The following is a 15,814-nucleotide window of genomic DNA, read 5'->3' on the forward strand; positions in this document are numbered from 1 at the left end:
AGGCCACAATCTCCTCAGCTGTAAGAGGTCCCCTTGGTGGCCACCAGCTAGGAAGCAGGAGGGCTACAGGTGGTACAATAGGACATAGACTATTACAAATCACCAGTGTAGACTGCGCTAATAGGCGTGCTCGGTCCTCTCTAGACTCAGACATTTTGAGTGATAGAGAAAAGGCAGAAAGAAAAAAAAAAGAAAAAAAAAATAGAATTAGACTTACCGGTAATTAGGTTTCTAATAACCCACCATGACAGCACACAGGAGGATGTAACCCCACCCTAATGGGGACAGGAAATACGAAGAGGTTTAAATAACCCCACCCACATCCTTCCTCCAGTGTTATTACAAAGGACCACAAGAGTATAGATGCTTCAAATTAATTTATATTTCTACTGATAAGGCTGTCCTAGAAACAATAAGCGTGGGGGAGGGAATTACCCGTGCTGTCGTGGAGGGTTATTAGAAACCGAATTACCGGTAAGTCTAATTCTATTTTCTCTAATAACCCCCCTCAGGAAGACGTCTAGGTTTAGGCTCCACTTTCCTGGATGAATCTTTGTTCTGCTTAAGAAATTGGCCTGGACATTGACTGAACCTTTGATATGAAGAGCAGACAGGGATAGAAGATGTTCTTCGGCCCAGTAAAATATTCTCGCAGAGATTGCTTTTAAAGCTTTCGTATCTTGTGCCCCCTTGATGACGAAGTTGGGCTACTGTGGTGATATTGTCTGAAAATATCTGTATGAGTTGAGCTTTCTGGACCAGAGGCTCTGCTGCTCTGAGGACTTCCTCTACGGCTTTTAATTCTCTAAAATTTGATGAGCGTTGGCTCACCTCTTTGGTCCATATACCTTGGAATAGCTCTTGGGAGACCATGGCTCCCCATCCCTTCGAGCTGGCATCCACTTTTATGGTTACTAGCGGATTCTGGATCCATGGTACTCCTCTGTTCAGATTTTTTACGCTCAGCCACAAGAATAGAGGTCTTTACCCGTGCTGGTATAGGGATTTTCCTGTTCAGAGATCGTGGAGATCCATCCCAATTCGTAAGGATGTGGGTCTGTAATGTTCAAGTATGTGCCTGAGCCCAGGCCACCATCTGGATATAGGAAGTCATAGATCCGAGGACCTACATAGCATCTCTCAATGATACTGATCTCAAGCTCCTTAGGACATTGATCTTTGCTTTTATCATGACCTGTTTTTGTTTGGGCAGGAATGACATCTGGCTGTGGGAATCCCATAGTACTCCTAGAAATATGTTTTTGTCATGGAGGGAACCATATCAGATTTTTTGTGGTTCACTAACCAGCCCAGACACGATAGGATCTGAGTGGTCAACTGTAGATGTTCTTGGAGTACTGGTAACTGAGGGCCCGATTAATTAACAGGTCGTCGAGGTATGGTACTATTGAAATATTCTGACCTCGGATATAAGCCATGACGTCTGCCATGACCTTTGTAAATATTGGTGGGGCTGGTGATATCCCGAATGGGAGAACATTGAACTGGTAGTGGACCATTTGTTCCCCTTGAGTCACTGCAAATCTTAGGAACCTCCTGTGAAGTGGATGTATGGGGATGTGGTAATATGCATTTTGGAGATCGATTGTGGCCATGACATGGTCCTGTCCTATCAGGGAGACCATCGACCTGATAGATTCCATCTTGAATCGTTGGTAGTGGATATACTGATTCAGTGGCCTTAGATTGATTATAACTCGGTGTGAGCCATTTGATTTTTTTATTAGGAAGAGTCTGGAATAATGTCCTGTGCCTATCTCTCTTGTAGGAACCAGGGATATCACCCCTGAGGACAATAGGTCTGTAAGACGGGATATCATTGTGGCTTGACGACTCTGAGAAGAGAGCTGTGTTAACTTTATTCTCTATGGAGAATAGGAGGAGAAATGTATTTTACTCCAAACTAGACTACCCTCAGGACCCATGGGTCTGAGCAGATTTCTGAGACCCCGAGACTAGGTGTTCCTCCAGTTGATCTAGCCAACGAGCCATTGATCGAGCTACGCCCATAGAGAGTGTTTAATAGTGTTGCCGAGGCCTCCCAAGATTTTCTGAGTAGTCCATCCATTTTGCGTTCCAAGGGGTCTTATAATTGAGAGGAATCATCAAAGGGCAGAGTGGTTTTCTTTGCCACTCGTGCAATCTGGATATCCACTCTTGTGACTTCAGACCAGCATTCTGCTGTCTCGTTGTCTACAGGAAATCTATCCTTTAACTCGTAGGAGTATTCAACCTCTTTTCTGGAGATTCCCACTCCTCTAAGACTTAGGCTATGTGCCCACGTTGCGGAAATGAAGCGGAAAATTTGCGCTTCATTTCCGCATGTCCTCTCCCGGAAAAACGCATGCGGAATTTCGCAAGCGTTTATCGCGCGTTTTCAACATGCGGAATTGCCTTGCGTTTTTTATTGCATTGTAAAGGCAATTCCGCATGCGGAAATGCAAAATTGACATGCTGCGGATTTTTTAAGTGCATCAAAAACGCTGCGGAAAAATCCGCAGCATGGGCATAGAACTTGCGGATTCGCATTGGGGACAATGGGGTGCGGATTGACAAGCGTTTTACAAGTGTTTCCGCTGCGGAAATTTCGCAGCAAATACGCTTGTAAAATGCTACGTGGGCACATACCCTTAGTTCCCAATACTCTGGTGTATAGGGAACACTAATTTTTTTCTGGAACGTATCCCCCCCAAACATCTGATCCTGTACTGTCTTTGAAACTTTTTATTCCTCGACCTCCATAGTTCTCCTTACTGCCATGAGGAGTTCCTCCAAGCTATCTAATGGAAAGTAATAGCTCTCTCGCTGGGAGTTATCAGGAGTTGGACTCAGTTCACCTTCCTCTGGAAGATCTTCCGAGATATATATCTCCTCTTGAGAGTCTTCCTCCCCTCCCTCTGGCAGGCTGATCTTCCTCTTTTTGGCTGCTGAGCGTGTAGATGTAGACTCCTGCCTACGTGAGGGAGTAGGGAGAGCGACCGAGGCTAAGGAGGATTTGATCACTTGACATACAATCCCCTTTATTTCTTCTATTAAGGAAGGTTGTTGCTGCCTGATAATCTTCTCCGTACAGTCCTTGCATAAGGGCTTTCTGATAGGCCGGCGGCTGCCACTGGTATTGCTGTGCAGAGAGCCGATCTCTGCGCAGCAATACACTGAACTGAAGCGCAGCTGCCGGCAGCTCCTGGACCGGGCCACGATCGCGGTCTATGGTGCCTGTGGGCCACTAGTGCAGAAAGGACGCCGAGGGAACGGATGACAGGTGAGAAGAAACTTTTTTTTTTTCCTCTTTTATGTGTAGAACGGCACTGGGGACAGTCCTAAAACGACGGGGGACCAGGCTGGGGACAGTCCTAAAACGACGGGAGACTGGAATGGGGCACATTACTACAAGATTTTGGCAGAAAAACTTCAAAAAAGCATGAAAAAATATTTTGCCACTAAAAATGCTGCTTTATATCTAAACTAAAGTAAACAAAAAAAGTGCATGTTTTATTATCACCACATCCATAACGACCCAAGCTATAAAAATATAACAGAAAAAATGTTCAAAAGATGTATAGAAAAAAAAAAGGTATCACTAAAAATGTCTCTTTGTCCTGCAAAGAATGCAGCCCCCCAAATTAATTTTTTTTCCGTGTGCGGCCCATATACCCAGCAGAGTTTGAGACCCCTGGTTTAGACCATTCCTATTCCCAAATGCTGATAGAGTAGTGGGAAAGTGTGCAAATATCAAAAAATTAAACTTCTGTCTCATATAAAGCTACTTACTAGTTTTATCAATTAAACTCTGAGCTTGCTCTTCCATCCATTTCTGATAGTAATCTTTCACATTTTCCTTGTGCTTTCTTCCACTGCAATGGGTCTTGCGAACAGATGGCTAGAAGAACACAATACAACAAAATTTGTGCGGTTTTAAGTGTGTGTGCGCGCATTTCCTCTGGTTTCCTATCACACTCCAAAGACATACTGATAGGGAACGTAGATTGTCAGCCCCAATGGGGACGGCAATGATGAGGTATGTAAAGCGCTGCAGAATATGGTATATAAATAAGCAGAATTAAATTACAGAAAGCAAGTATTAACAGATGCCATCAATACAAACCGCTATTATACGCACAACAGAGTTTCAGAGAAAGCAGCTTTATCACCATCCCGTCGCAGATGGATGCGTGAGCATGTCTGCAGTTATGTTCAAAACTTAAGAGGGATGCCATCGTCAGAAGTTCTCTCCCTCTCATTAAAGAAACAAACAATACAAAAAAGAAAACAAAAACAGTAATTCTGGAATTTTCACAATGACCACTGGGGCTTGTTTTTAGACTCCTACTTCCTGCCATTTCAGGAAGCGATTTTGGCAAAACTCCTTATCAAGAAGCAGGCATACAGTGACAGATAACTCCTCCATACACAGCTAATAAGACAGGATCCACCATTCACAATAACCGATACCACACCCGACCCAGCACCCTCTCCCTTCACAATGGCCATAGCACAGGATTATTTGATACTTCAATACAAAAACAGAATTAGATTTACCGGTAATTCAGTTTCTAATAACACACCACGACAGCACACTGGAGGATGTAACCCCACCCTAAGGGTATGCGCGCAAGGTCCGTAAACGCTGCGGAATGGACGCAGCACACTTGCGCTGTGTGCAATCTGCAGAGGCCAGATGTTACAGCATAGTGGATGGGATTTATACAAATCCCATGCCCACTATGCGTCTCCGTGCTCCTGCAGATCACCCGAGGAGACGGACACAGACCGCAGCATGTCTACTTCTCTTGCGGAGACGCCAGTTTCCGAAAAATTTTTTTATCACTGTAGTGTATAGGCTGCGGTGCAAGCAGATGAATCCGCATGGTTCAATGTACACATGCCGATTCAACTGCGTTCAGGGCTTTGGACGCATCATCAAGTATGCTGCGTTCAAAGCACAGCCAATACCGACCATCTGCACATACCCTAATAGGGACATGAAAACATGAAGAGGTTAAAATAGCCCCTCCCTCAAGTGTCATTATGAAGGACCACAAGGGTATGAATACTTCAAATTATATTTTATTCTCAGTGATATAATGTAAGAAATAAGCAGCAAAAAGGGAGGGAATTATCAGTGCTGTCGTATTGGGTTATTAGAAACCGAATTACCGGTAAGTCTAATTCTATTCTCTCTAATAACACCCCCCACGATAGCACACCGGAGGCATACCCAAGCTATATTTAGGGAGGGACAATAGCCCGGAGGACCTTCCTTCCAAAGGTTAAATCTCTAATGGACATTAGGTCCAATATGTAGTGTCTGGAGAAGGTATGGACTGAGGACCAGGTAGCGGCTCTGCAAATCTGCTCGATGGAGGTGTTGGCTTTTTCATCCCAGGAGACAGATACTGCTATTGTTGAGTGAGCTTTGAGCTTCTCTGGAGGTGAAACGTCTAGGATCTGATAAGCGTCAATTATTGCTTTCTTAATCCAGTTGGCGATTGTAGATTTAGACGCCTTCTTCCCCTTATTTTGGCCTTGGGAATGGACGAATAGATTTTTATCTTTTCTCCCTTCCTGTGTTTCATGAAGATAATGCAGGACTATCCTTCGAACATCCAGAGTGTGGAATTCTTCTCGCTCATTTGTCGGATTGTCACAAAAGGATGGCAGAATTATATCCTGAGATCTGTGGAAGACAGAGACTATTTTAGGTAGCAATGACAGGTCCAGATGAAAAATGAGGTGATCTTCTAGGACTTTTAGGTAAGGTTCATTAACAGAGCCTGTAGTTAGCTCACCCTTCTGGCTGTGGTTATAGCTACCAGGAAGGCCGTTTTCCAGGCAAGTCTGTCTGGTCTTATGGTAGATAAGGGCTCAAAGGGTGGAGGAGTTAATCCTTTAAGAACGACATTAAGGTCCTGGGGGGGGGGGGAGCAAGTTTGTCACTTTAGGGTGGATGCGGGAGACTGCAGTCATAAATCTGCTCACCCACTGATGTTCAGCCAGGCTCTGGTAGAAGTAGGAGCTTAGTGCTGCTACCTGGACTTTAAAGGGTACTAGGTTTGGGACCCTTGTCCAGGCCCTCCTGTAAGAAATCCAATATCTGGGCTATGTTCGCCTTTTGAGGGTTTGGATGAATAAGTGCACACCATGATACAAATGTCTTCCAGATTTTGTGATATATGGAGTTAGTCACTGACTGCCTGCTTTTCTGGAGGATAATAACTCTGTCCAAAAGGCCCCTGGACTTTAGTATCGAGAATTCAGTAGCCAGGCAGCCAGGTGTAGCCTCTGGGGGTCCGGATGATAAATTGGTCCCTGGAGAAGATCTCTGATGGGAGGAAGGATTAGAGGACTGTCTATACTTAGGTTGGTTAGAATACTGAACCAGCTTCTTTTTGGCCAAAGGGGGGCCACTAGGATCACTCTCATACCTTCTGCCCTTATCTTCTGCAGGGTTCTTGGCAGGAGTGGTAGAGGTGGGAAGGAATATGACAACTTGAATTTCCATCGGTAGGCGAATAAGTCTACCCCCAGGCAGGCATCAAAAGAATCCAGGGAGAAGAAATGAGGTACCTTTGAATTCTGATGTCCTGCAGAGCGGTCTACTTCCGGATAGCCCAATTATTCAATTAGAATCTGGAAGACTTCCAGGTTTAGGCCCCACTCTCACAGATGAATCCTTGTCCTGCCGAAGAAAATCAGCCTGGAAGTTGATTGAGCCCTTGATGTGAAGAGCTGACAGGGAAAGAAGGTGCTCTTCAGCCCAAGAAAATATTCTTTTGAGACTGATTTTAAGTCCTTGTTTTTCTTACTTGCCTGGTGACGGAGGTGAGCTACTGTGGTCATTTTGTCAGAGAATTTTCACATGGGAATTCTAGGACCAGAATTTCTGCTGTTTCGAGGACTTCTTCTACAGTCTTCAATTCTCTGAAATTGGACGATTGCTAACTTACTTCCCTGGACCAGACACCCTGGAACAACCCCTGGGAGACCATGGCTCCCCATCCTTTTCCGCTGGCATCCACCTTTATGGTGTTCAATGGGTCCTGGACTCAAGGAACTCCCCTGCTCTGTTTTTTTGTGCTGAGCCACCAGGATAGAGAGGGCTTAACTTGTGATGGTACAGGAACTTTTCTGTTTAAAGACTGTAGAGATCTGTCTCAATTTGCCAGAATGCGAGTCTGAAGTGTTCTGATGTGTGCTTGAGCCCAAGCCACCATCTGAATGCAAGACGTTATGGATCAGAGGACTGACATGGCACTTCCTAGCGATACTACTTTCTTGCTTCGAAGAATGCGGACCTTTGACATCAACGTGATTTGTTTTTGCTTGGACAAAAGGATGTTTGATTGTGTGAATCCAACAGTACCCCCAGGAATGGTTTTGTCGTGGAGGGATCATATCTGATTTTTTGTGTTTCATCAACCAGCCCACTGATGACAGAATCTGGGTGATCAAACGTATGTGTTCCTGGAGTAATGTAACTAAGGGGACAATTAACAGGAGGTTGTCGAGGCATAACACTATGCAAATATCTTGATTTCTGATATATGCCATGACCTCTGCCATGATCTTTGTGAAGATCCGTGCGGCCGATGATATTCCGAATGGAAGAACATTGAATTGATAGTGTATCATCTGTTCCCCTTCAGCCATCGCGAATCCAGGATTTTCCGATAAGCTGGATGAATCGGGACGTGGTAATATGCATCTTGGAGATCGATAGTAGCCATGACGTAGTCTTGTCCTATCAGAGGAACGGTTTTGATCGATTCCATCTTGAACCTTCTGTAAAGTATGTGTTGAGTCAGAGGTTTCAGATTGATTATGATACAATGGGAAGCACCTTTTTTTTTTTAATCAAAAAGAGTTTAGCGTAGTGTCCTCGGCATCTCTCCTCTGTTGCAACTAGAAAAATCACCTCTGAATATAGTAGGTCTCCCAGACTGGATATCAAGGTGGCTTGTAGTTCCGGAGAGGAGAGCAGTGTTGTTTTCACTCTCTGTGGGGGATAGGAGGAGAGCTCTATTTTTACCCCAGACTCGACCGATCTTAAGATTCACGAGTCCGAGTAGATCTTCCGCCACTGGGGAAGAAAGGTCGAAATGCAGGTTATCCTCCAGCTGACTTAGCCAACGAGACATTGATCGGGCAACATATGGAGATGGCATTCATGTTTAATAGAGTTGCAGAGGTTTCCCATGAATACCTCAATAGCCCCTCCATTTTGCACTAAAACAGGTCTTTTAGCTGGGAGAAATCTTCAAATAGCAAGGTTTTTTTTCTTTCCCAACCGCGCGATCTTGATGTCAACCTTTGGGATCTCTGACCAGCACTCTGCTGTTTTGTCATAAATCTGAAATCTATCCCTTAGACATGCAGGAGTATTCAGCCTTTTTTTCCAGGGAATCCCATTCTTCTAGCACCAGATCCCGTATGTTTGGGTGAATAGGGAAGACTAATTTTTTCCTAGAGCGTAGACCTCCAAACATTTCCTCCTGTACCGTTTTGGAAACCTTCTCTTCCTCGACCTCCATAGTCTTCCTTACTGCCATAAGGAGTTCTTCCATGCTATCTGCTGAGAAATAGAATTTTTTCCGTTGGGGTTCTTCAGGGCCCAGAATCCACTCGCCCTCTTCATGGGGTACTTGAGGAAAAAGAAGAGGAGGAGGAAAAAGAAGAGGAGGAGGAAAAAGAAGAGGAGGAGGAAAAAGAAGAGGAGGAGGAAAAAGAAGAGGAGGAGGAAAAAGAAGAAGAGGAGGAAAAAGAAGAAGAGGAGGAAAAAGAAGAAGAGGAGGAAAAAGAAGAGGGGGGAGAATCGGCCCCCAGGAACAGGAAACCTACTAAAATAAAAGGGGCGGCACCTCTCTTCCTCCCCAGTGTGTTTACAGAGAATAAGAGGTAACCACCTTTTTAAGACATATATGCATACAACAATAATTATGAACATTCACCTTATAGTGTTTACACAACCCAGCAACACTTTTTAAAAAAAAAAAAAAAAAACACAGGAAGTTTTCCACCACAAAAAAGAGAAGGGAGGGAAGTAGCACGGTGCTGTCATGGTTCTGGAAAACCAAATTATCGGTAAGCAATTATATTTACCCTTAACCATGACAGCACTGTACAGAGCTTAAAAAAGAAAGATCAGATGGCCCGAGATCCAACCTGTAGTGTTGGAAGAAGGTGGTCGGAGACGCCCAGATTGCTGCCTTGCAGATGTGGTCTACTGAGGCATTGGCTCTTTCTGCCCAAAAGACAGCTTTGGCCCTAGTAGAATGTGCTTTTATACCATGAGGGGGATCACGGTCAGAGGCAGAGTATGCTAAAATTATGGCCATTCTAACCCATCTGGCAATTGTAAACTTAGTAGCTGCTTTACCCTTGTTTACCCCCTGAAAAGAAACAAAAACATGGCCGAGGACTTCCTCCACTGACTCGTTACCTCAAGGTATCCAAGGATACACCTTCTCACATCTAGGGAGTGAACTGTTATTTCCCCTTGGTTTTTCGGTTCATCACAAAATGAGGGGAGCACTATTTCCTGACTCCTGTGAAATCTAGACCTCACTTTTAGGAGGAAAGCTGGGTCTGGCCTCAATATTACTCTATCGTGTAAGATGCTTGTAAACGGGGGATTGATTGAGAGGGCCCGTAACTCGCTCACCCACCTAGCAGAGGTTAATGCCACTAGTAGCACTGTTTTTAGTAAAAGTAGCAGATGAGATGGATTCAAAGGGAGCCTTTGTAAAGGCATTCAGAACTAAATTAAGGTCCCGGGGGGGGGGGGGGGGACTACCCCAGGACTGGCTATTGGTCTGGATGAAAACGATGCTTTTATAAACCTATATATCCATGGGTGATCAGCTATCTTATGATCAAATAGTGCCCCTATGGCTGACACCTGCACCTTTAAGGAGCTGGTGGAGAGACCACTCTCTAGACCCTTTTGAAGGAATTCTAGTATTTCCAAAACAGGGACTAGCTGACTTTGGGAGGTCATGACTCGTCCAGAAAATTTAAGAAATTTATTTCAAATTTTTTCATATTTAAGGGAGGTGACATTCTGCTCAACAGGAGAGTTGAAAAAAAAATTTCTGAGCAACCCCTGGCCGATAACAATCCCCTCTCAAGTTCCAGGCCGTCAGGTGTAATCTGGGAACCTGAGGATGGTTCACCGGACCTGGATATTGTAGATCTGGATTGTCAGGTAGGATCCAGGGGTCCGAGATTGACATGACCCTTAGCCAAGTAAACCAGGCCCTTTTTAGCCAGAAGGGGCAATCCGTATTACCTTGGCTTATTCTTCGCATATTTTTTTTCAAAATTACGGGAATCAAGGGAAAAAGCAGAAAAGCATATCCCAGGCAAAACTTCCATTCTTGTAGGAGAGCATCCACCCACCCTGTCTGGTGACTCCCTCTGAATAGGAGAAAATAATTTTTCTACCTGGCTGTTTACTCTGGTGGCAAATAAGTCTATTTCTGGAAGACCCTAGGCCAAACAAATTTGATCAAAGATTGCTCTGTTTAGAGTCCACTCTCCCTGACTGAGTGAATGGTGACTTAAATATAGTCAGCAATAATATTTTCTGAACCCCTTAAATGGCGGCTTGAAAGTGACAGTAGACTTTGCTCTGCCATTGAGAATATTTTCTCTACTTCTAACATTAATGGGTCTGACCTGCTCCCCCCTGGCGATTTAAATAAGCTACTGCTGTGCTGTTGTCCGACAGGATTCCTACATGCTTCCCCATATAGTAATTTAAGGTTGCCTGTAATGCTTTCCTGACTGCGGTCAGTTCTTTTAGGTTTGAGGAACCCCTTTTTAATATGGAATCCCATAGACCCTGAAACCAACCACCCTCTAGGTGGGCACCCCAACCTGTCGGGCTTGCGTCCGTGGTGATTACGGCTGGATTTTTTACTGTCCATGGGACCACCCCTTTTTGCAGATTTCCTGAATATGCCCACCAAGTTAGATAATCTAGTGTCCTTGCAGATAGCTGAAATTTGTAGTCTAGCCGATCTCCTACAGAGGTCTGTATTTGCAGGATCTCCCACTGTTGACTTCTTGTGTGGAATTGAGCCCACTGTACTGCTGGAATTTTGTCTGTCAGGGATCCTATTAACCCCTTAACATATGACGTACTAATACGCGTCTGTGCCCTGGGACTTAAGAGCCAGACCAGTATTAGTACGTCATGGCGATTGCGCGCACACACAGGCTGTGCGGGCGCGATCGCCGCCGGGCGTCAGCTGATTGTCACAGCTGACACCCGATACTATGTGCAGGGAGCGGTCCTGCACCGCTCCCAGCACATTAACCCCCGCGATGCTGCGATCGAAGTCGATCGCAGCATTGCGGGGCTAAGGGGAGGTGATCTTAGATACTCACCTCTTCCGGCTTCCAGCGCTGACTGCCGTGGCTTCCAGGATGTTGCCATGACGACCCGATGTCGTCATGACAACATCCGGGTCACCAGACAGCAGGAAGATTTTTTAGACATGCGCAGTGCATCTCCAAACAATCTTCACACTGTGCAGCGCTGACAGCCTGCATGGCACCCCTATGCTATGCAGGCGATCAGAGAAAAAAAAGTGAAAGTCCCACAGTGGGACAAAGTAATAAAGTATAAAAACTATCAGAAAGTGGAAAAAAAAAAAAATATAAAAATTGTAAAAATATTAAAAAAATAAATAAAATAAATAATCCACCAAAAATAAAAATGTTATGTACCCATCAATAAATATTATAAAAAAAAAAAAAAAAAAAAGTACACATATTTGGTATCGCCGCGTCCGGAACAACCTGACCTATAAAACTGTCCCACTAGTTAACCCCTTCAGTGAACACTAAAAAAAAACAAACAAACAAAAAAAAAAAAACGAAGCAAAAAAACAATGCTTTATCACCATACCGCCAAACAAAAAATGGAATAACACGCGTTCAAAAAGACAAATATAAATAAAATGGTACCGCTGAAAACGTCATCTCGTCCCGCAAAAAACAAGCCAACATACAGCTCCATCAGCCGAAAAATAAAAAAGTTATAGCTCTCAGAATAAAGCCATGCTAAAAAATAATTTTTTCTATAAAATTGATTTTATTATGTAAAAGTGCAAAACGATATAAATGTGGTACCGCTGTAAACGTACTGACCCGAAGAATAAAGCTGCCTTATCAATTTTACAACACGCGGAACAGAATAAAAAAAAAAACAATTCCTGAATTGTTGGTTTTTGTTTATTCCGCCTCCCAAAAATCGGAATAGAAAGCGATCAAAAAATGTCATGTGCCTGAAAATGGCACCAATAACAACGTCAACTCATCCCGCAAAAAACGAGCCGTCACATGACTGTCTGCCAAAATCTGGAAAAATTATAGCTCTCAAAATATGGCGATGCAAAAACTAGATTTTACAAAAAATGCGTCTTTTAGTGTGTGACAGCTGTCAGTCATAAAAACCCCATATGATTCTGGTATCGCTGTAGTCTCACCGACCAGAAGAATAAGGTAGTCTAATCACTTATACCGCACGAGGAACGGCGTCAAAAATAAACGCTACGGTTAGGGCTGCGCTACGGTTAGGGCTGGGGTTGCGGTTAGGGCTGGGGTTGCGGTTAGGGCTGGGGTTGCGGTTAGGGCTGTTTTTTTTTTCAAAAGTAAGAAAAAAAGATGACGATATGGCGACTAGTGTTGAGTGCAAGTGCTCGCTACTTGAGTTTGCATCGGGTGTTCTGGTATGCATTGAGTATCGTGGGTATTTGAGTGACATGCTTGAGTCTCCGCCCCATATGCTTCACGGCCCAAAAAACTTTGCGGAGATTGCCTGCCATGCACGAGCGATCCCTACATGTTTTTTTTGGGTGTCTAATAACCATGAAACATCCGGGCGGGGACTCGAGCAAGTCACTCGAGCACACGCAGTACATGGTGCATACCCGAGTACCCGATGCAAACTCAAGTAGCGAGCACTTGCGCTCAAGACTAATGACAGCTTATTCAATATGATGACCTAATTTTATCAAATTCTGTGTCTTACCTCTGGGTTCAAAATGTTCACTATACAGCTTAATAAAATCCTTGAGGGGTATAGTTTCCGAAATGGGGTCACTTGTTGGGGAGCTCCACTGTTTAGGCACATCAGGGGCTCTCCAAACGCGACATGGTGTCCGCTAACAAATTGAATGGAAAATCGGCTCAAATTGTTAGCAGACGCCATGTTGCATTTGGAGAGCCACTTTTTCATTTTTAGGAATCAATTTGTGAAGCACCTGGGGGTTCCAAATGCTCACTATGCATCTAGATAGGTGCCTTGGGGGGTCTAGTTTCCAAAATGGGGTCACTTGTGGGGGAGCACCAATGTTTGGGCACACAGGAGCCGACAATTTGTTAGCGGATACCATGTTGCGTTTGGAGAGCCCCTGTATGCCCAAACATTGGAGCTCCCCCACAAGTGACCCCATTTTGGAAACTAGACCCCACACAGGGGCTCTCCAAACGCAACATGGCGTCCGCTAATTATTCAAGCAAATTTTACAATCAAAAAGTCAAATGGCGCTCCTTCCCTTCCGAGCCCTGCCGTGCGCCCAAACAGTGTTTTTTCCCCACATATGGGGTATCTGCGTGCCCAGGGGAAATTGCACAACAAATTTTGGGGTCCATTTTTTCCTGTTACCCCTGTGAAAATAAAAAAAAATGAGTCTAAAGTAACATTTTTGTGAAAAAAGTTAAATGTTCATTTTTTTTCTTCCATATTCCAAAAATTCCTGTGAAGCACCTGAAGGGTTAATAAAGTTCTTGAATGTGGTTTTGAGCACCTTGAGGGGTGCAGTTTTTAGAATGGTGTCACTTTTGGGTATTTTCTGTCATAAAGACCTCTCAAAGTGACTTCAAATGTGATGTGGTCCCTAAAAAAATGGTTTTGTAAATTTTGTTGGAAAAATGAGAAATCGCTGGTCAACTTTTAACTTTTATAGCTCCCTAACAAAAAATAATTTTGGTTCCAAAATTGTGCTGATGTAAAGTAGACATGTGGGAAATGTTATTTATTAACTCTTGTGTGACATATCTCTCTGATTTAAGGGCCTAAAAATAAAAATTTTGAAAATTGCAAAATTTATCGCCAAATTTCCATTTTTTTCACAAATAAACGCAAGTGATATCAAAGAAATTTTACCACTATCATGAAGTACAATATGTCACGAAAAAACACTCTGAAACAGGGGGATCCGTTGAAGTGTTCCAGAGTAATTACCTCATAAAGTGACAAGTGGTCAGAATTGTAAAAATTGGCCTTGTCATTAACGTGCAAACCACCCTCGGGGGTTAAGGACAAGGCTTCTCTTAGAGATAGGTCTTCCTTGAACATTTGCGATTTTTTGTACTTTCTCTTGTGGGAGGAAGCAACGCTGATGAATAGCATCCAGGTTGATGCCCAGAAAAGTTTGAAGTTGAATGGGTTTGGGTCTTGATTTTTCCTCGTTTATTATCCCACCCAACCTGGTTAAGATGGAGAGTACTTGCTTTACTGCTGAAGTACAGTTTTTTTCTGAGTCCCCGCCTATCAAGAAGTTGTCCAGGTATGGCACTATTAATATGTCCCTTTTTCTTATATAAGACGTCATTTCTGCCACTATTTTGGTAAAAATTCTGGGTGCTAGCGACACCCCAAATGGTAGCCAACTGATACTGCAGATGCAAAAGATCACCTTGGAACTCTACTGCCACTTTGAGACATTGTTGGTGGTCTGAGTAGATTGGGATGTGGTAGTACGCATCCTTTAAGTCTATCACTGCCATCAAACAGAAGGGGTACAAAAGTTTTACCGTTGATCTCAAAGTCTCCATCTTGAATTTTTCTGTTTTTATATACACATTCAAAGGTTTTAGATTTATTATTGTTCTGTAAGAACAATCAGGTTTTTTTTTTTTTTATTAGGAAGATTGCTGTAAAACCCTCTTCCTTTTTCCCGCTCTAGAACTCTGACTAGCACGTGTTTGTCCAGTAACTTTAAGATCTCTGCTTCTAAAGCAATCTGCTTTATCTTGCCTACCCAGGTCTCTATGAACCGAAGTGGTGGGATGGAGGAAAAATTTATTTTTAAGGCTCTGGAAAGGGTATCCATTACCCATTAGGTAGCGGGCAGCGAGGCCCACTGATGAAAAAAACTGTTTTAATCTTCCCCCACTGGTAAACTGGCATCATTGGTGTTTGGGTCCCCCTTTGTAGGTGGCGCCCTTACTAAACAGAAACCCCCTGGACTGACTCTCTCGTCTCCAGGGTCGACCCCCTCTTCCACTATCCTCTCTCTGGCTTCTTACTCTTCCCCTAGTTGTTGACCCTCGAAAGGACTTTTTATATTTTTGAGAGGAGCGGGAAAATTCAGTTTATTGGCCGCCTTCTCTAATGTATCGTCAAGGACTGATCCGAATAAAAAAAAAAAATAAAAATAAAAAATAACCTTGGCAGGGAATGGCAGTTTCATTTTGGATTGAAAATCGGCTGACCAATTCTTAAGCCAAACGTGCCGAGTTCAAGAGACAACAAGCCCGGGCTGCAATTCTTACGCTATATCTACTGAGGTGTCAGCCAAGAAGTCAGCTGCTTTCTGAATAGTGGGGAGTGCTTCCAGGAGTTGTTCCCTAGGACATTTATTCCTTATCTGTGACTCCAGTTGCCACTTCACTAGGGATCTAGCGGTACATGTGGCTGCGATGCTGGGCTTAAAGGAACGTGTGCCTCCCATGTGCCCTTGAGGAATATGTCAGCCTTTTTATCTAAAAGGATCCTTAA

The 15,814-nt window shown here is 43.8% G+C and overlaps 1 protein-coding gene across 2 annotated transcripts in view; it reads right to left on the bottom strand.

Annotated features, from left to right (window-relative positions):
• Positions 1-15,814, bottom strand: part of SNRPC (small nuclear ribonucleoprotein polypeptide C) — a 48,051-nt gene that overhangs the window by 19,757 nt on the left and 12,480 nt on the right. For both annotated transcript variants that reach the window (XM_073666452.1, XM_073666451.1), the window contains exon 3: positions 3,793-3,901. In XM_073666452.1, coding sequence (XP_073522553.1) covers positions 3,793-3,901 — 109 coding nt within the window. The remainder of the gene's footprint in view (positions 1-3,792; positions 3,902-15,814) is intronic.

This window comes from Phyllobates terribilis, unplaced genomic scaffold (genome assembly GCF_046119375.1).
Source record: "Phyllobates terribilis strain yellow unplaced genomic scaffold, ASM4611937v1 Scaffold_2__4_contigs__length_985480577, whole genome shotgun sequence".
Classification (NCBI taxonomy): domain Eukaryota; kingdom Metazoa; phylum Chordata; class Amphibia; order Anura; family Dendrobatidae; genus Phyllobates; species Phyllobates terribilis.